The 20,029-nt window shown below is 39.2% G+C and overlaps 1 protein-coding gene across 1 annotated transcript in view; it reads right to left on the minus strand.

Annotated features, from left to right (window-relative positions):
* The window catches only part of ANO4 (anoctamin 4), a 209,844-nt gene that overhangs the window by 10,170 nt on the left and 179,645 nt on the right, over positions 1 to 20,029 (minus strand). The window contains 8 exon segments of the mRNA XM_031044913.2: positions 1,524 to 1,676; positions 2,350 to 2,492; positions 5,944 to 6,041; positions 8,328 to 8,385; positions 9,396 to 9,507; positions 12,059 to 12,095; positions 15,554 to 15,718; positions 17,531 to 17,671. Coding sequence (XP_030900773.2) covers positions 1,524 to 1,676; positions 2,350 to 2,492; positions 5,944 to 6,041; positions 8,328 to 8,385; positions 9,396 to 9,507; positions 12,059 to 12,095; positions 15,554 to 15,718; positions 17,531 to 17,671 — 907 coding nt within the window.

Here is a 20,029-nt window from a genome sequence, read left to right on the forward strand (position 1 = left end):
ATGCTGCGAATAATCTCAAGGAAGCTGCAAAAATGCTTATGGAGGCCTTGAGCCACATAACCATGTGGGTGGTTATAACAAATACTGTAATACTCCCTGGTTATGATGATAGCTACCCAGTCTTTGAGGAGGGTCTGCCAGGACAGCCAGGAGCATATGCAATCCATGATCTACCTATCACAGGCACCTTTTGTGTAACTCGTGCTCAGCTGGTCAGCATGTACTTATTGGCAACAAAATCTTCATGGCATCCTAAAGCTATACAATGGCACACAGCCCCTAGGCATCACCTGGGCATTTTGGCTCATACTCAGGCATCTGACAGATACGTGATACAGGCACACAGCAACTCTGGTCATGAGGACCATCAAGGAGAAACAATCAAAGGCAGGTTAGACATAGCCATTGATTTTAATGAGGCATCAAGTGGTCCCTGAGAACTTTGCTGAATAGGAAGTGAATGCAGCTTATTCTGAGAAAGCCCACCTGAACCAGCCTGAAAAATATATGTATTTTCCTGTGCTTTTAATATATACATTATATAACTATATACATTATATAACTGTATATACAATATATACATTGTATAACTTTTTTTTTCAGAGATTATGACTGCAGTGTATGCTGTGTACTGGCTGATGTCCAGGTTTGTACCTAAACTCACAGATCCACACTGCTCACACACAAAACTTCACTCAGACACAGACTTCAGGTATACGGTAGATCATTCTGGGAGCATGAAGCGTGGGTTTCTGCTGTTTCTGGGTGTGGGCTACTGGTTTTTGCAATGCAGATGGGCAGTGAGGTATTCTATTTACCCCTCCACAGACACCAGGTATGCAGTGTTTGGCAGATTACTTGGTTTTACAGAGTCCTTTCTAAAGGTTTTCTGCTTTTTGCAGACTACAAGGATAGAAGAGATTTATAGTCAAAATATGTACAAAGAGCCCTTGCATTAGTGTGTGGCTGTGTGATCTCTAAGTTATGTGAACCCTGTTTTTAGCAGTGTAGGTGCGCCTCGCCTGAGAGCAAGCTGTCGCTTGAGATATAGACCCACTGTGTTTGACCCATCAATGACCCACTGGACATACCCCTAAGACTCAGGGGGGCTTGGTTTTGTCCAGTGAAATATAAAATACACAGGTCTCCTGCAAAGGGGTGGCTGCTTTGACTTGACTTTCATGTTTCAGCTGCTCTTTCTGGTTATTATGTTCAAACTGAGCAGTAGCATGTGTTCACACAGTGTGTCTGCCACAGGAAAAACCTGCAGAGAACACCGCTCATTTCATTAAAACATCCTGGCTGTTAAGTCATCCAGGAAATAACTAAAAGACATTTTCCAATATAGACTCTTGATTGCATAAGTAGATTTGCATCAGATACTTGAAGCTGAACAATCAAATTGTGTGTTGTTAATAGGAAAGATGACTGAAAATAAGTTAATATGCTCTTATTTGAAGCTTTCAGTGCTTTGCCTTAAAAGTATCATACACACATAACAAATACACATACAAAGAACTCACCTATGTCTTTGGCTCTTGAAGCTAAAGGTCTTCTCCACTGGGTAACAAATTTGTATGCATCAAGCCTAATTTCAATAATATTGTTAAGTAAGGCCAGGAGTGGTGCCAGTGGAAAAGCTGCCACAAAAATGGTTGTGAACCCAAACTGAAGAACTAGAAACAAAAAGAAAGTTCACATTATAACTGTTAAGATCTAATCCAAGGTGTAAGACACCAAATAATATAAGCATACAAACGTTATGTATAAATATACAAACATTTCTTATTATGCCATACTACACAATAGTCTAGTGACACTTGTACACTTGTCAAAAGTTCAGAACAGGATGACAGGAACAAAGACATTTTGTTCTTAGGATGCATAGCAACATCTAGATTTCGTAATGTGGTGCTTGGACAAGTTTGTAGGTGGACAAACTACTTTTAGAAAGGGACTTTTTTACACCAGTGTCAACTAGGATGTCTCAATACCTGTAAAGATTAGGGCTGAATACCTTTCTTTATATAGTACAGATGGGCAGCACTTTGAAGCTTTGTGTAAGTTTCTAGAGGCAGGTTTTTAGACTGTCAAATTTCCCATTAATTTGAAAAGAATTGTGCGAGGGAGAAAAGAAAAAAACAATCACAACATTATCAGTTCAATCACAGATGGCAAAAGCTCTTGTTCTTTAACATTACCTTGAGCAGTAACTTTGAGCAATTACCCTCTGATCTGTACATCTTTAGTTTCATACAGCAATAATTAAAAGAATACACCAGCCCACAGCAACAAAAAAGCACCAACATTAAAATCCAGTGAAAGAGAGAGCAAAGGTCAGTGCCATACTCATTTCTAGGTATTCATCAAAGAGTCCATAAGCATTCATAGGTTGCAGATTGTAGTCCTTTTCCCACTGTGGGAAGCTTGTTTTTCTCTGTGTGCCATACTCTTGTCGTAGTTTTCTCCTGGTCCACCAGTTTTGAATTAGCCTACATTTTCAAATAAAGAAACAAGGTACATAATATTAGTGGCTATTTATCACAAAACTGGAAAAGGCTAAGTGTGCACAAAATATATTGTAAAATTAATTTCCAAATGCACAGGAAAAATAGAGCATTATTAATACATGTGGCTGATGACATGGCATAAGAGGTATGAAAACAGTTACGGCTGATGTGCTGTAATCCAGGCCTAGGAGTTGTTAAAGTGGTGAAGGGATTTTGACATCTTTTCATTATTTATTTACCTTCCATTTCTCTACACAGAATAGAAAATTGCTTCAGGGCCTTTTTATATGTCAGAATGCAAGGATGTGTGGAGATAGTTGAGCTATAATTGAGAAATCAGTAAATAGAGTGCTAATGCCGCTTGATCCCTTCCTGTGTGTGAGCCAACACTTCTACGCAGCTCTACAGTGTGAAGAATAATAGCCCTCAGGCAATCCTGAAAGGGAAAAAGCAACCTTAAAAGGTGTCTGCAGCCAAACATTCAGGTGAACAAAAGGCAGAAAGAAGTGTGTGGACGGCTGATAACTCCTGGTAGCCAGTAGAGGTTTATGGCTGACATGAGAGCTATCTCCATCTCAAGAAATGGGACTTCAGGGGGAAGTTATGGTTCCTGAAGAAACATGTGTAGGGCACCATGGGAGGTTCTAAGCCAGAAGAGGAATGAGTGCTCACATTCGAAATAAACATCTTTGCCTCTCCAGGCTAGGGAGTTGCACTGGTTTGGCCAACAAAGAACATGGATCATGGTTAATATGGAGAGGAAAAAAAAGAAAAAAAGACTGAAATTTTCTCTAAAGTTGCAGTTGGCCCCTTCATCTCAGCACGAGAGAGGGTGATGGCTCACTCAAATAATTCAGTCCTTTCCCTGACACTGCTTTGCTTCTTGCCGTCACAGTGATCTGGTCTGAATAGTAGGCAAATGAACGTTGGATTTGGATAAGGGTTTGGCCAGTTGCTTGTTTTCTTAAAGCTTAGAGATTATTTCTCCTTTCAATCCATTTATCAGAGGTTATAGCTTTTCCTGTCCTCCTTAAAGAACCATAGGTGTAACTGAGTGCAGGACATGAAAATCTAGAGTTTAGAAGTGCAAGAAAAAATGTAACAGTAGATGCATGGATTTCAAGCCAAAATTTGTAACTACTAGAAATTATTAAAATATTTGGTTTTAGCAGCTCACAGTCAGTTACTAACGTGTAAAAAGCCTAAAAAGACCTTTCCTGTGAATGACCATGGATGTGGTTGATGAACTGTGGGACAGTTAAGGGCACATCTTTGCAGTTCACAGTACCCTTTGGGACTTGGTCTCTCTTGTCCTGCCCATGACAAAGTGGGAGGGCTGAGACTTGAATTCCTGCAAAGGCAGCAAATTGAGGGGTGAGGTGCATGTATACATTGAGACAGATACTGGTTAACTTCCTCCTTTGTAAGAGCGGAAACCTGTAACCAGTGTTACACAATACCCAAGACTCCTAGTAAAATTCAAAGAAATGTCATTTTCTGATTTATGTGGGAGCAAAACATGAGTAACACAATGTAATGTGGTTTTAATATGGGTATATGTTCTTCTAAGGAAAACATCAACTTGGAATTGCAGTTTTCCACCTCCAAATGAAGCAATAATTTATACTTGGTTTCTTAAGTTATTGCAAACGTATCTCTGCAGGAGAGGAGAACTGATGCATGCTATCAGAAGCTTCGAGGTTGGTGTTTGTATGAAGCAGAACCACTCCCACATGCCAGAATTTGTATTAAAAATGTAAACACTAAACAACTGTTCCTCTAGCACAAAACCTAGGTCCTCTCTTTGGTATCTTTGCAACCTAGTTTTTAACTTTCAGGTAGAATTTTCAGAATGCCACATGTACAGCATTGCCACATGACAGCAGCTACTGAGATTCCTGTCACCGTGAAGTGCGTTTCCACCCCACAGGGACTGAAAAGATACAGGGAGCACATGCCTTTATCAGAGCTGGGCTGCCACCCTGAAATGGTGTAAAAAAACCTCTTCAAGACAGGCTACTGGTGCTTCTCTCCTAGGGCTGTCTTATGGGGGAATATTCTCTGCTATAAGCTTTTGAGCTCTGTCACTGTGCAGTGCTGGCTCTGCTTGGGTCTCAGCAAGAAATAGCCATCACATGGGTGGAGGCACAGTGATGTTCTACAACAGACTATAGGATTGTCTCCAAATTGTCTGGCTGTCCATATGGTATTGGCTGTGATCATGCTCTTAGCAGGAATGATCATGGGTTTTTTTCCAAACAAAAAGGATATGCACTTGCCTGCAGCATTTCAGGGCTAGAAGATGGAACCAAAGGTCTGAAGAGTAAATATAAATTGAAGTATCTCACATTGTTGTGGCTGTTTTTGTGTTGTGACTTTCATTGGAACTCTAAAGAGAAGCAGTTCATCCCTATTGAATCACTTTTCTTAAACAATCTCCTCCTATCTCCTTCAGTCACCTTCTCTAATCCCTTTCTGTGCTCTTTGTTAGGTTTCAAAATCCCTATTAATAGGTAGCAGAAAGCTCTAATGAGAACTGGCAAAAGAGGCATGGAGTAGAAAGAGAGGATCAATACTGCTGCTGCTGCTGTTCCCTCCTCCTCACCCCAGCTAATTCCTCCAGCCCTAACAGCTGCAAAATCCTGGCAAGCATTGCTAGGTACAAACCTGGCAAGACAGAGAGATTATGAGATTTGAGTATCTCGACTGCCAATTATCTGCATTTAAACCATTTACTCTCTTCTCATTACAGCCAGATGTGATCAGAACTGAGGCTGCCTGAAATTACTTCTGCAACATGTTTCTGTAGTTCAGGGACCAGATTCTGCACTAGCTCTGCTGCGGATCCTGCTGTGAAGCAAATCCCTCTGAACTTTGCAAGGGCAAATTTCTGATAATGTCAGCTCTCTTATATTTTTACACTTGCTAATTTCCCTTGATGACTTGTCACAGTGTCTCTAGCATCAACTGTCTATATTAATCGTATTAAACATGCTCACTAAATACTAATCAATAAGAAATAAACCAATAGGAAATTAATGTCAGCCTCTTTAGCTAGGGCACAGATACAGTACATTTTCCTATCTCTGCAAGTGTGTCTCTGCAGTTCTGCCAGCAGTGCATTTTTCCAGTTCATACCTGCCCTTTCAGGCATCTTTTATCACCCTTGTAAGGAGAAATTCAATTTAGAAATTCCTGGCATAGCTAAAAAATAATATATACAATATATCCTGTGTAAGGAATACAGCAGACCTACAGTTATTTTTAGAGTTTTAAAACATGGAATGCAATTTTACGAAATCAAGTATTTCCCATATATTATGTAGTTCCGCCTCCCTGGAATGGGGACTGTAGTATGTAAGTAGTCATAAGAAAAACATAAACTTGGTATTCTTCTGTGACCTACAAAAGCATAGGCATTATATTTACTTACGGGTAGCCCAGTTCCATGAAATTATTCCAGGTCTGCTTTAACACCATTATAATACCCATCTGCATACAAAGATCAATAAGGCATCCACTAGGGTGGCACTACAGAAAAAAAGAAACAAAAGGTTAAACTGAAACAGTTTCAAAGTATTTCTTTGAGACTAGAAATGGATATTAGCTAATTTACTTAAAAGAAATTAAATGTCATTCTCTTCCTATTTTTTATTAATATAAACTCATGGGAACATATGGGACTATATCATACCATCAGCCTTTTAAACCTATAATCTAACTCTCTGCAGAAGTCAGAATCAGATGAAACCAGTGCAGATTTCACATTAGTGCCTCTAATATATGGTGAAAAGGTAAGTGGGACAGAGGGAGAGGATACCAAGTTTCTGTAATGATTTCAGTAGTACTGGGGGAGGTTGGCTACATCAAGTCGAAGAATGAAGAGAAAATTCCTCCTGTTCAGCACAGACAAACAGTTTCTGTGTAGAGGATAGACCTAATACTGGTTATTGAGTACTATTTAATGTATACGACTGAGTGGCCCATGCAAAGCTATACTCTTCTTGAGCAACAGTTAAGCACTCCTGCTGCATGCTTGCTTGCTTTAGCAGGGGCTCCAGACCTTGAAGACATCGTGCTGCTTTTGGGGAGATGCTCAGATAGCACTAAGTTATGTTATCCGACAATATAACCTGAGAGAGATAGGTGCAGTATTAATGAAGTAGCAGTGATGCTTGCAGAAACATCACTAATAAATAAATTGTGTAGATATCTCCACAGACACTGGACTAGACTGTATCACATCATTAAGTGTCTTAGACTTGGCTTCATCCAACAGGTGAAGAGAGGGCTATTGGAGGTATATCTGGGCTTACAGTCTAAATTATGTTCCTAATAAGACCTAGCGCAGATATGGCCAATAAAGTCAAGATTTTTTTTATTAAACATTTATTTTATTATTATTTCTTTTTTCCTCTGAGAAAAACAAACCATTAGCTTCCACTAGCAACTGACCCAACCTGTATCACCTTGCTGTTGCACTTCCCTCCCAAATCCAGTTCTTTCTTCCTCCTATCTGTGCTGCTGCAGAGAGATGAGGTTCTTTCCCTATTCTCTGGTCCCTCTGTGAGATGATTCAGACCAGTAATCCATCAGAAAACTAATTCAGCCAGAAAAAGAGTTTCCTGCTGATACAGGGAACTGAATAGGCTCCTCACATGGTTGGATGAGCCAGAGCCAGTGCTGAGTAAATGGAAGGAGCAAACTTCTGGGGCAAGGCTCAAAGGAAGAGGAGAACTACCTCCTTTTGGCAGCAGCAAGCTGTTAGGTCAGCCCAGCCTCTCTAAGGCTTTGGAGCGATATTGAGTGAATTTCTGTCTGCCCATTTATCAAGTATTCTTTTATCTGAATTTACAGAATTCACTACTTCAAAATTAGGATGGCTTTTTCAAATAATTCACTTTTTTTGCTAGCATTTGGATGACCTCTATTAACCAAAATATTTTATCTGGAAGTGTTTGTAAATTCATGTTGGCAATGTAAGACCTGTATTTCTCACTTGCCATTTGTCATGTATGTGAAAATTTGTTTCAGTTGTTCAGTTGTGAAGCAGGAAAGAAACCATAGGATTTGGATGTGCGAATTGCAGCACTGAAAACTATATGTCTGGTCCAGAAACTGCTGCTTTTCACCTCCAGCAACTGTCAAATGGGTTTTGAATTCTGAATGTATTTGTCAAAAAAATGGGGCTGGTTCTTGAGTGACTTGCAATACCAACCTCTCATCACTCTCCAAATACATTTGGTTTTATAGACGTGGAAGATTATGCCAGTAGCTCTTGTGGGAAGTTCAGTTGTTTTTGTCAAGTTTCAAGTACAATTTATGTGTGTGGATGTCCTGGCTTCAGCTGTAACAGGTATTTTTCTCCTCTTAATAGCTAGTGCTAAGTCATTAGTTTATTATTTTAGCTCCCTGGTCAGCAAGACTAGAAAAGCTGAGAAGAAAGGGTTTTGTTAGAAGCAACATATTGTTAGTTTTGTATCTAACTTTGATTTATTTCAAGGATGAAATATTTCCAGTGTAAAAATGTGACTAATGTCTAAACCATTTGATACCACTATCCAAATCACAGAATCACAGAATCCCAAGGGTTGGAATGTCATGCACACACTAAAACTGCTAATATTGAAAAGACTGTGTATATCAATATGCAGATGTTTTTTTAGGAGATGGTATTGTCAGCAGTGTGGAGTTAGACAGCAAGTGAAAACTCAGTAACAGACTCAAAAATACCTAGACAGTTGTGTGTCTTCCTCTATTGTGTTTATTGCTTCCGTGGGCAGAAGATAAATCAGTGTGTAGTTAACAAACACTCACCTCTTCCAGTCTCCACCGGTTTATCAGCCTTAAGTAGGCACCAGGGTGTCCTGTAAATCTTTAACAGAGGAATATGCATCAACTAGATTGTGTAAGCAGTCTGTTCACAGCAGTAGAAGAAAGCTCACACTAGTTTTAACCTAATGTTACCTTAGAGTGACTGATAAAACTATAAGATTTTTTTTGCTGTAAAACATTTTGGGGTATTCCTGGAATAATTTCCAGGAAGGGCTAAGTATATTTTTACTTCCAGTTTTATTTCAATATCAAATACTCTGCGGTTGGATATCAGTTTATGCAGAAAAGAGAGAAAATCTGAATAGAACAGTTCACATCAGTTTGGAAAATGGCTTTTAACTGCCAGTCCATTTTCTTATACCTTAATCCAGGCTCCGATATCCCACCTTTCTGTGAAATCAATGAAAATATCAGTTTTCATTAGGAAAAAAATATTATTCTTATTTTTCTCCTGTGTTTTCTCCCCAAATGGTTTCCACATACAAGTAAACTACACTGATGAATTCTTCTAGTCAAGCTTTTTCTACCCAAAGGTTTTTCACTTGATTTTAGGGGACTTGCAGAGGATTACAAATAAATACGTATTTCATTTTCTGTCAGAAAAAAAAATCAGCTGATAGCTCATAATTCACTCTTAACAGTCCAAATAATGTAATAGAAGGAGAAAAATATTCAGGCAGTTAGAGTAGATGATATTGTAGGTCCCTTCCAATTGAACTATTCTATTATTTTCTGAAAGGAAAAGACACAGTGTTATTTACCTACCTCTACAAATCACACACGTAAAGACAGAGTGAAATGACTTGCGTGTATGGTATCATGAGATGCATCAGTTCCCAGTAGTGAAATTGTTAAAAGTGGAAATGAAAACTGTGTCTGTTTCTGGGCTTTTGAAAAGAAAATAAAACTGCAATCTGTCCTGCTTTTCTAGCATGGAATTTGCATTTTGAGATGTGTGAAAATATTGTCCCATTTTGTTTCATTACAGACAATTTTATTTCTTTTCTCTACTTCATTTTGTACATATGAGGGTGCAGACATCAATCCTACCTTCCAAGAAAGAATGCTATATAAAAGGTAGAGCTGTTCAGATTGACAAACTGAAAAAGAAACATTTTCAGAGTGAAGCTGTTCTCCCACTCAGATTCAGTACGAGGCTGCTCTGTGAAGAAAGAGAGCAGAGTTTCAGATGTTTAATCAGACTAACAATTTCCCTAGGCACAAAGGCTGCACACACCTATCAGACCTGGCAATGTATTTGTAAATTAGCCTGCTGATTTCAAAATATAAGGTGACAGAAGAAATTATATCCCAAAGCAGCACACAGCAAGTGAGCTTGTGAAGACTTAGAAATCTCTTTTGATATCTGGATATGTATATTCCCAGGAGACTGTAAGAAAGTGGTTGAAATAATGTGTATATTAAAGATCCTCCTAGATTCCTGTGTGCTTTACAGGCTCAGGCTCCCCTTGTTCGCTTTTCTGCATCCTATCATAATAACATTGCCAGAAAGCACTCCACTACAACTATGTAAGTGCCCTTTTGTTAGAAATGATACACTGAACTGGAACAAATCCTTCTTTTAATCCCATTAAATGGATTTGCCACCATGCTGGCACCTAAGGAACCTACACAAGTGTCAGTGGAGTGCCATTGCATGACTCCCTTTCCTTGTCCCAGGGAACTCATTGCAAAAGACTGGGAAAAAATATTTTGCAACTGATGGGTTAAGGCCAATGGGAAGGAGGAAGGCATATTCTTCCCTCCAGGTAGGCCCTTAATCTTCATCTAAAAAGATATTGTGACAGAAATTAACAAAACAACTTCTGTGCCAAGGAGTACTGTGTCCTGGAACTACTTTACAGCTGGCAGGAGCTTGTTAATAGACAACCATTGCTGTGAATAGGAGCAATCAGAGAAGTGGAGGTGCTAATGGCGATTCTAAATATCATAGTGGTAGTAGTCATATGTTCCTTCCAAAGGAGCCTCCAGGGTAGTACTTGAAATACAGAAACAATGATAAACTAGATTGTCTTTAATTAGAGCTGCCCTACCCATGAGGAAATTTCAAATAGATGCATCAACAAAACCATAAAACAGACCATAAATTAACAACTGTGTTAATGATTTGCAAATGCCTGTCAAGAAACCCAAATCTGTGTGTATGCCAGTGCATACATATTTAGTTAAGCAGAAAGAAATAAAGCATCTGGGATTTTTGATGCCAGTTTGTGGGAAGGACAAGTTTGACTTTAACAAGGCTGCTGCAGCTGTAGCTGTAGCTGTGTTCATATGCCCATCAAAGACAATGGCAATACTCTAGAGGAGTATGGCTGTGAGCTCTGCAAAAGGTCATGTAAAGACTGAAGAAAGACATCCTGAGTGTAACTTTGCTGCCAGTACCACTCTGAGCTTATTACACTGATAAACATCAAGCAAACTAAATCAGCTACTTAGGCCGCCAGAGTAAATACCACAAAACTGTCTGAACACCATCAGAACAGCTTGACCTACTGAGTTTTCATACAAGTGCTTTCTGCAGAGGCTAAAAGAAGCAGGCCTATTTCATTTTAAGTGGCAGAAAGTAACCAAGCTTCAAAGCCTCTAGAACATATCTTACCGTTCCCAGGGTGTCACAGAGAGTAAAGGTACAGCCTGTACAAATCACATACTTGAAAGTCTCATTTATCAGCTGTAACTAGCAGGTAGCTTTCCCATGGATATAGGATGGCAAAAATATTTTACACCTACAGCATACATAAGAGGATAAAATGCTACCTTACAGAGAGGTGCTTTGAACACATCACCTATGACTTCCCACATGTGGAAAAGCCCTGACACTATCTAAAATCAGCTGTTTGTTTCCTGTGAGAGGACACCCAAATCTGTTCATCTGTCCAAAATACCTTACTGAACATTATCAATGTACACAGGTATCCAGAAGCTCAAAATAATATCCTCTAAACCACCTCTACTCAACCACTGGAGCTATAACATGGTTTGCTTAATAGGCCTTCAACAACAGTCTCATTTCAGGCTTCCTGACACTAAGGAGCACTTGACTCCAACTACTGCAGCATGATCGGGGTCTTCACAGACTCTGCTTGAACTATAGATATATGAGTGATAGTCTATTGCTGCCACAGTGACAATACATGATGTCCTTAGAAAACACATTGTCTTTAGCATAAAGATCACCTTTTGTATGAGCTGAAAAGATAACTGAAACGTAAAATATTGTTTGAGTTTAGATGTTGGTAGAGTTGCTGAGTCAGTTATTTTCCCTCCAAATTACTGCCCCTCTTAAATGTGTGTGTTTGATAGTCAATAAGCACCTTAGTTTCAAGCTATGATTTTGGCTTCCAGATGTGTTTCCCCAATTTCCAGGTCTTCACAAAGCCTGTGGGTTGTGAGTGCTCAGTCTCTCTGAAAAATCATGCTTTTTTTCCACAAAGGTAGCAATTTAAGTTCTCACAAGGTAAATGGTTGGAACAAGAACCAGACATGGAAGGTCAGTGATTGTTGTCACTGCTGACTGAATGGCACCATAGCTGTTTATATGCTCCTGTATTATAAACTTAGGAAAAACATCAATTCCTATAGATTGCAAATTAATCAGGATTTTTCATATTTGTACAGACAGTTTGAATGCTATCACAGTATATGGGCCAAAAAATACAGTATCACTCAATTTTGTATTTAACATTGCTTACCTAAATTTGTCAGGAAAAGAGCAACCTTTTCATACAGCTGTAACAGAGAAGAAACAGCTTCTTAGATACATGACCAGCTCAAAAACATAGAATTATTTTCTAGGTAGAGTAACTTCTTCTACATGTTAAATCTGACACCCAAATGGTCTCTGTGATGCTTTGACAATGATGATAATAGAACTGTGTAGTAATAATACAGTAATGATATAATCAAACAAGGAATAGCAATATTTTTAAAGCTCTTTTCATCCACAACATATGGAGAAAAAAATCGCTGTCACTATCCCTATTTTACATGCACAGTGAAAAAAGGTAAGATAACTTTTACCAAAACATAAAGCACAACAATAGCACAACTTGGATTTTTGATTTAGTTGCTTATGGAAAACATTTATCTCACATAAAAAAATTAAAGATCGCCCTAGTAAGAACATGCACTGTTGTGTCTGGTGCTTTGGGCTTCCTGGTTTTGTTGGGATTTTTTTTTGGTGCTGAAAGGAAAAACACTGGGAAGACAGGGTTGCTTCAGAGGAAGTCCTTAGTAATCTTCACCACCAGACACATATCTTACTCTGAGTCAGTGACACTGTTCCAGGTCCCAAAGTGGTACTTTCTCTGCTTAGCAGATACCATGCTCTCAAACTCCCTGGGAGACTGATAACTTAATAAAGCTTACGAAAACTTGGAAGGTTTTCACATTTAGTGTCTGCAAAGGGTTTTTGAACCTATAAAGTGCATTACCACGAACATCAGTATTAGTGTAAATTAATACTTTTTCCATTTGCTTTAAATATGCTCTTCAGGCTCAAGTACTTACTGATTCCTAATATGCATGTCAGCAATATTTCTTTTCATTTACAGTTATCCTTATAAACTCTTAATTAAATTGAGTTATGCACAATTTACAGATCAAACTGCCTGTTTAAGAGCTGAAGTCATCCTGAATTATCTCATCCATATTAACAAACACTTTTTAGGATAGTTTTTTTCTGCCTTTGGAGTAAACAGTTTTTTGTTTCAAGTAATGAAAAAGGTGATTTCTTTTAGGTTTAAAAGGATCTATTAAGGACAACTGTAAAAGTGCTAAATGTCTGGGTGTTTTATATCCTGGTCTCAGCAGGGAGTGTGCTATTTTACAAATACATATTGCTCTGCAGAAATGGGTATCAACACTGTATTTTGTTGCTGTTCCTCCAGGAACAGTAAGACTGTGTTAGAGATTCTGTTAACCATGCTTGGATCTAATGATCTGCTACTGAAGTTTATCACTGCCAGTCCCAAGGGGCATTGTTCACGATAATATTCTGTTCTGTGTTCATATTTTCTATGGGTGATATCATTGGAAATAACAGGTTTTATTAACGTAGGTAAAGGTTGGTCTCTTCCCAAGTCAGGCTGCAGGATTATCTGGGAGACATTATGCTTTGAAGGTCATTTTGTTTTGTCAGTGTATGTGCCTAGCTCTCAGTGCATCCGTTCTAGAAGTTACTTGTGGTCTAGAGCTTCCCCCTGACGCTTAGAGAGATTGTCGATCCCTATCAGAATCACTGGTGGTTTTGCAGGCTTCCTAGCAGTGAATTCCCTACTGTTATATACATTTGGGTCTATTCTGGTTTTATTACTGTATCCTTGCTTGCTCTCCTGCTACTTTTTTTGAGTCACTGTAGAGAATTCAACCACCTGAATTGCTCCTGTGGAAATTAAAAAAAAATCCCACTGCTGTCCTTCAGCATTAACTGCATTAATCCATCATGGGAAGTGAGGGAAGATGTACTTAAATCCTTTTCAAAAGCTCCTACAGTTTCGTATTTTGGGGATCTTTTGTTTCCATGAGCTATATCCAGATCTAAGGCTGTGGTGCTCATTGCATGGCAATGAGTGTAAGGCTTAAGAAATCCGTCTTTGCAGTGCTCTACTTATTTGATGCATTTTAGGAAAGAAAAAAAAGTTTCTCAAAAGGCACCTTCAAGCCTTTTTCCATTATTTTAAAAATTTCTCTAAGCTGTAAAATGCTTTGAGAACCAAATAATTTTGTTTGTGCCATAATTCTTTGTTGCTGCTTCACTGCATATACAATGACTGATTCTGAGAGCTTGGAAATGGATGTACTGAAAGATATATATACTTTTCTTTTTATTTCTTCTATGCTTATTGTGTGCTTTAGGTGGATTAAAAAAACCATGTAAAACCTCCAGATAGCAAACAATAAATCAAAATAACATAAGAGACCCCTCAGTACAAATTCAGACAGAATAACAGCTTCCAACTCCTTTTCTTTCTCAGCCTATATCCCACCTTAGGGGAAATACAGGAAAGTAAACAGTTCTTGACAGACTGTCCTAGTCACCAACCCAGTCTTGCCTATGTGAAAGGGAGCAAAGCCTCTTGCAATTTCCTTCTATATAAATGAGGGGCTGTTAAAATGAATTTTTACGTGATGGAAATGCATGGGTATTGAATAGGAAAGAAAGAGGTCTCCAAGCCAGCACTTGGAAGCATGCAGGCCTGAAATAACATCTCTTATGTCCGCCAGGAGGTAAGTTGGCAAACCTCCTGGAGCAAAAAGTAACAAGCTTTCTGCAGAAAGTTCTTGCTGCTATTGAGTGAGTATTGATACTCCACCCTGGCTCCAGTACCTGGATGTTTGTAGGTTGATCCCTTCTCTCCCTTAAAATACTTTCTTAGAACATCAGTTGACAAAACACTGATAGTAAAAAGCCAAAAACCTCTTGCTTAGAGTAACTAATTAAAAACACACTGCTATCACAGCAATATACTGCAGTACCTGCATCTCAATGGAAGGACAGAACTCATTCCACATCTATCCTATGATATACTGTCTTATTGTGACTTCTACCACATGGAAATTCCAGTTTTTAATTTGCCCCAAGTGTAGTTCCAAACAAGTTCACAACAACAACCTGACCTCAGCCAGCCCCTCCTCCCAATGCCCCCAGATCATGCCTCAGGTGCACTCTAGAAAAGTCCATTGGTAACTCATGAACAAGACATGTCTGCTCAAGCATCGTGAAGTTCTTCATCCTGAGGCAGTCCCCCTGCATATGGACACTGTGTCTCTGTATGCTATCCTCACTGGTAAACTACTCTGAAAACTTGAATTGCTGAAGTTAGTATAAATTAGAATTAAGCTTGGCCACTGTACTTAAAAAATAACATCAAAACACTAATTAAAAAGAATAATATTAATGAAATGGACTAAACCCTGCAAATACATGAAAAGATAAAAAGAGGCAGAGGATAAAAGAGAAATAGGGACATGTCTCCCTAGAATATTTTTTAAAATATTCAAACACAATGTTTTGGATTTGAAACTGTACTTTATATAAATAGTGAATGATGTTCATAAACAATAATGCCATGGTAAGCAAGACATTCCATTTCTGATGAAAAAGGAACCAGAAGCATTTGGTGGTCTGCAGATTGAGGTATCTACTGGTCTGATGGCTCAGATATATCTTTGGGTATACCACTCACCACATTCAGTAGCATGATGATGCAAAAGTTGATGCACACTGCAGTCCCTGTAGTTGCAACCTGAGAGTTATTCCTGATTAAAGCCCACTTAAAGGCAGCAAAAGTGCTGACAGTCACAACACGGTAAATGACAATGCCAAAAACAGCAGCAATCACCACACAGATCTAAAGGAAGGAAAAAATCAGAGACAAACCATTTTAGCATGGGTGACTCATCTCATAGAAACTCAGACACAGTGTCCATTAGCCACCTTATTAGATAAGGAAAGTTTCTTTAGCAGAAGACATGATTATTTGCAAAAAATATGTGTATTCCAAGGTTATTCACAGACAAACCTACCAAAACTGAAGTATATCTAAGCTAACTGAATGGGCAAAATGATTTTGAAAACACTGAATGCTAATCATCAAGCCGGTTTCATATCTTATTAGTCATGAAATTGATTGATGTAATCACAGTGAGGAAGAAAAATAAAAGTGTATGAATATGAAGGATTGTCTCTGAATTCCCTGCATAGTGTTGAGGGGAAGAAGGACCACTTTCCTTTGTTAACAGGGAACCACTAATACGGTTCAAGCTGTACCAGTAGCTGCACTGTGAGTGTTAATGCTGTAAAACTCAGAACAGCTCTAACTTGAAGTTTTCATGCCTATCTCCTATGTTTAAAGCTATAATTTTTAAGGAATATTTTTACCTAAATGAGGGGAATTTCTGAGTTTTTCTAAGTCATTGGAAGCCTGCACTATGCCAGCAAAACCCCACATCTTCAGTGAAAATAATCCTTGACCTGTTTCAAGTACTGTTATGAAGATAATTTGTCGTGCATGCAACTCAGAGCAAGGTTACTTTTTGGCACTCTGAGCAGGATCTATCACTAGGCTGAGAAGATTAATGACTGTGTTTGCAAAGGATCGGGAGTGAAAACTGTTCCCCTTCAAGAAAAAAAAAAAAAGGGAAAATATGCAAGATGTTGCAGGTATGGAATCTTTTCTGAGCAGAGACTACAGTCCTGAGCAGACATAAAAGTCTTTGAAGACTGAGTCAGACAACATGTTGGCTCCTTATGCCCAGTGTTTTTCTGTGTGTCTGTCCATCTTCCAGACATACCAGAGCATAGTTCATCTCAATAATGCTCTTGCCTTTCTTGACTGAGACTCCATTGGACAACTTTGAAGCCACCAGTTTCCTACAAACCCTCTGACCTGTTCCCTTCTGTCTCATTCAAACACAGAGTTGCTGGGCTAGCTCACTTACCTGGCTCTTCACAACTCCTGAAGTTATACCTATATAATTTTCTAGCCTCCTGGGAAAGCCCTATTAAATTCCATGAAGGGCTGAGTTGATGCCAGTTGTGTTTTCAAGACCAGTCCTACCCCTGCGGTTGTCATGTGAATAACAGTTTGAGTGAAGTTGGAAGATGGGGGCATTTCAGCACAGGCAGTTTTCTTCAGGAGAAGTGCATCTAGTTTTGCACTTTGGAAGCAGGAGGTATTCCTCGTTTTAGACAAGGAACATCACATTTTCCATTTCAATTGCATTAGGAATATGAACCCTCCTTCCTTACCTCCTCAATACACTGAAAACCTGGGACATATTAACATCATTAAGCACTGTAGGCAACTTAGCTGGGTTTTCTTTACAAAGAACAGCTGCCTATTCTGTGGTATCATTCCTCATTACTCTGCACAGTCTACGCAGGGAAGGCAAGGAAATTGATGGGATAGCATTACTATTCCAGCAGGTGTGTTGCTACATACAGCGATACGCGTATAACCCTTGAAGGAAGGACTTAACTATCTGTGAGACTCAGTGAAGAGTAAACAGGCAATTTACTTTGTACAGATTTTCAGCCTGTAGTAAACATGCTAGAGCTTACTTTATTTTCAAGCAGTCACATCCAGTATCTTTATGCTCTCTCACCAGAGATAATGCTATTTTGTATTTTTCAACTGGTAAATCAATAAAAGTTCTCAAACCATAAAAAATATTCCAGATGCAGAAACAATGAGTCTGCTGCATTTATCTGCAAATGCTTGATAAGGCTCTGGCTTCCCGGATATGGGGTTCATTCGTTCTTTCTTGGAGTACTTGGCTTCAAACTGTGGACGTATTTCCTCCTAAAGAATAAACAGACAAGGTTCACACAGAGCAGAACTAGGAAAGATTCTGTATGAAACTTCAGATTACTTATCAGATAATCAATATCATTACTGGGAAGTACATCTTTGAATTCAGCAACTGGCCCAGCTCCAATAAAAGCTGAGCTGGGAACTCAAGTCTCCTTCATGAGAACCAGAATAAAACACTGGATCCATAAAACCATATTGTAGGTACTTAGTAAACTCCTCAGTTAGCTAGTCATCTAAACAGTATAACAAATTCTAATTATATGGCTGTAAACCAACTAATTTTAAGGCTGATATCACAGAATTTTCCAACCTGGTATTAACCTATTGGTACTGGAATTCTACAACAAAGCAAAAAAACTCCAAACCCCCAAAACCAAAAACCCAACACAAAACCAAATTCCTTTCTCCAAACCCAGTTGCGGTTTGCTAGGTAACTGGTTACCTTCCCATTATCAGCAAAAGTTTCTCAGCATTTGAAGAAGGAGCTATGATATCTAATACTGCTCAATTCCTTCCCAACTTGGACAACATTATCTGAAGTCCTGTTTTGACTTTAAAAACCTGTGGACTTCTTTGAGAGACACTTTGTTACATGTGTTTACAGCCTTGTCAGAAGACAAAGTTCACCCCTATTTCAGGTAAGACCTTATGATTTTCAGCTGCAGTAGGGTTACCCCACTAGTAGGATGCCCTGCCATCCAGGAGGTTCATTAACAGTCACGTGTCCTCTGCCATCTCACCCAAGTGACATTGAGGATGCTGTTAATGTTGAGAGAAGGTACCAGAGAGAAAGTTGAGAGGGACTACCACAGCTGCTGGCAGTCTATCCACATTAAGTCAAGTTTTACAATGCTCTGATGCACACTGGAGAACTGGCCCATGGTACAGCTGGCTACAAGGGAGCACAAAGGCAGCTATGGCCTGTCAAACTTTTCCACCAGGCATCTGCTGCACATTTCTTTGTAAGAGCCAAGAACCAAGCTTAGCAATTTCAGTCACTTCCACCCCTCAGCCTGCATTTAATTGATTGAAAGTTGTAAATGCCCGGACCTTAAATGACTGCATTGAAACCGGTGAATGTTAACTGCTCATACAAGTCTCCAGAATGTGAATAAAGATAAGATATCCTAAAATCCTACATACTTTTTACAAAATTCCCCTGGGGTATGGGAAGAAAGGCCTGCCTCATTCTCATTCTCTCAAGCTTTGAAGGTACTTTTTTTCAATACATTTAACTTCCTAATTTGAGCAGCAACCTGGTAATATGGTATTACAAAAAGTTAAGAGGCATGTACGCTCAAATGCAATGCCAGTATAAGTAATTATGGGCTTGAGGGAACCATGCCTACATTAGCTATTTACAGAGACTAAGCACGTTTCTGAGGGGGCTCTTATTCTACCTTGCTCAAGCTGCTCCTGCTGTATCAGGGCTGAAAGCTGCCAAGCAGACCATAATCAGCAAGAGAAACAATGCAAGTACTATTGCTGTGTGCCCAAGGCCATGCAAAAGGACAGAGTGTGATAGCATTGAAGCAGGGTGCTTGAGGATGGCACCCCAGCTGGAGTTCAACCACTACAGGACTCTGCCAGCCGGCTTACCAAGTCATATACAAGAAACCCTTCCTTCTCTGCAGCTCTCTCTAAGCCAAGTTTCTATTATCTTTCATAATCTGCAATATAGGGAAGTCCTTATCATATCCACCCCTTCATGAGTCTAGGTGTCTATCTCCTACAATCTCCAGTCAATTCAGATAATACAACTGCTATTTTTACAGACACTTTTCACACAGAACTGACACTTTGGCATGGGCCTGTTTAATGACACCCAGCAGTGCTGAGCACAGTTTGGAGCAGGAAGTGCACAGTATTGTATCTGGTTGAGGTTAATGCAATAAAGTGACACTGAAGAAAGATGTAAAAAGTACGCTGTAAATAGGAACAGAGCCATATTTCAGATGGCAGTGCCAGGAACTCTGCACAGTTCATTTGTTGTCGCACACTCAGCCAAGACCAAGTTACTCTCCATGTCTCCCATTTTGCACCTGATTTACTAGAAAAGGAAATACAAACATGAAGGGATGAAAAAGCCAGAAACATTTAGCCTAAGACTCCAGGCTGGGGGACCTGGGCACTGCAGGGACTGCTGCACACCCTCCTTAGGGGAAAATCTAAAGTGGTGAGGAATTCACAAGGTTGCACGTCTGAAGAAATTTAATTCTCCTTCCCTTTGTCTTCATTGCTTCATTCCTTTGTTTCTTCATTTAGAACAGAAAAATTATGATGAAGAGATAGGAAGCCTTACAAATGTTTTGTATTTTTTTAATCTACTGTAGGCAGGAATTAATA

Source organism: Melopsittacus undulatus, chromosome 5 (assembly GCF_012275295.1).
Source record: "Melopsittacus undulatus isolate bMelUnd1 chromosome 5, bMelUnd1.mat.Z, whole genome shotgun sequence".
NCBI classification, from domain to species: domain Eukaryota; kingdom Metazoa; phylum Chordata; class Aves; order Psittaciformes; family Psittaculidae; genus Melopsittacus; species Melopsittacus undulatus.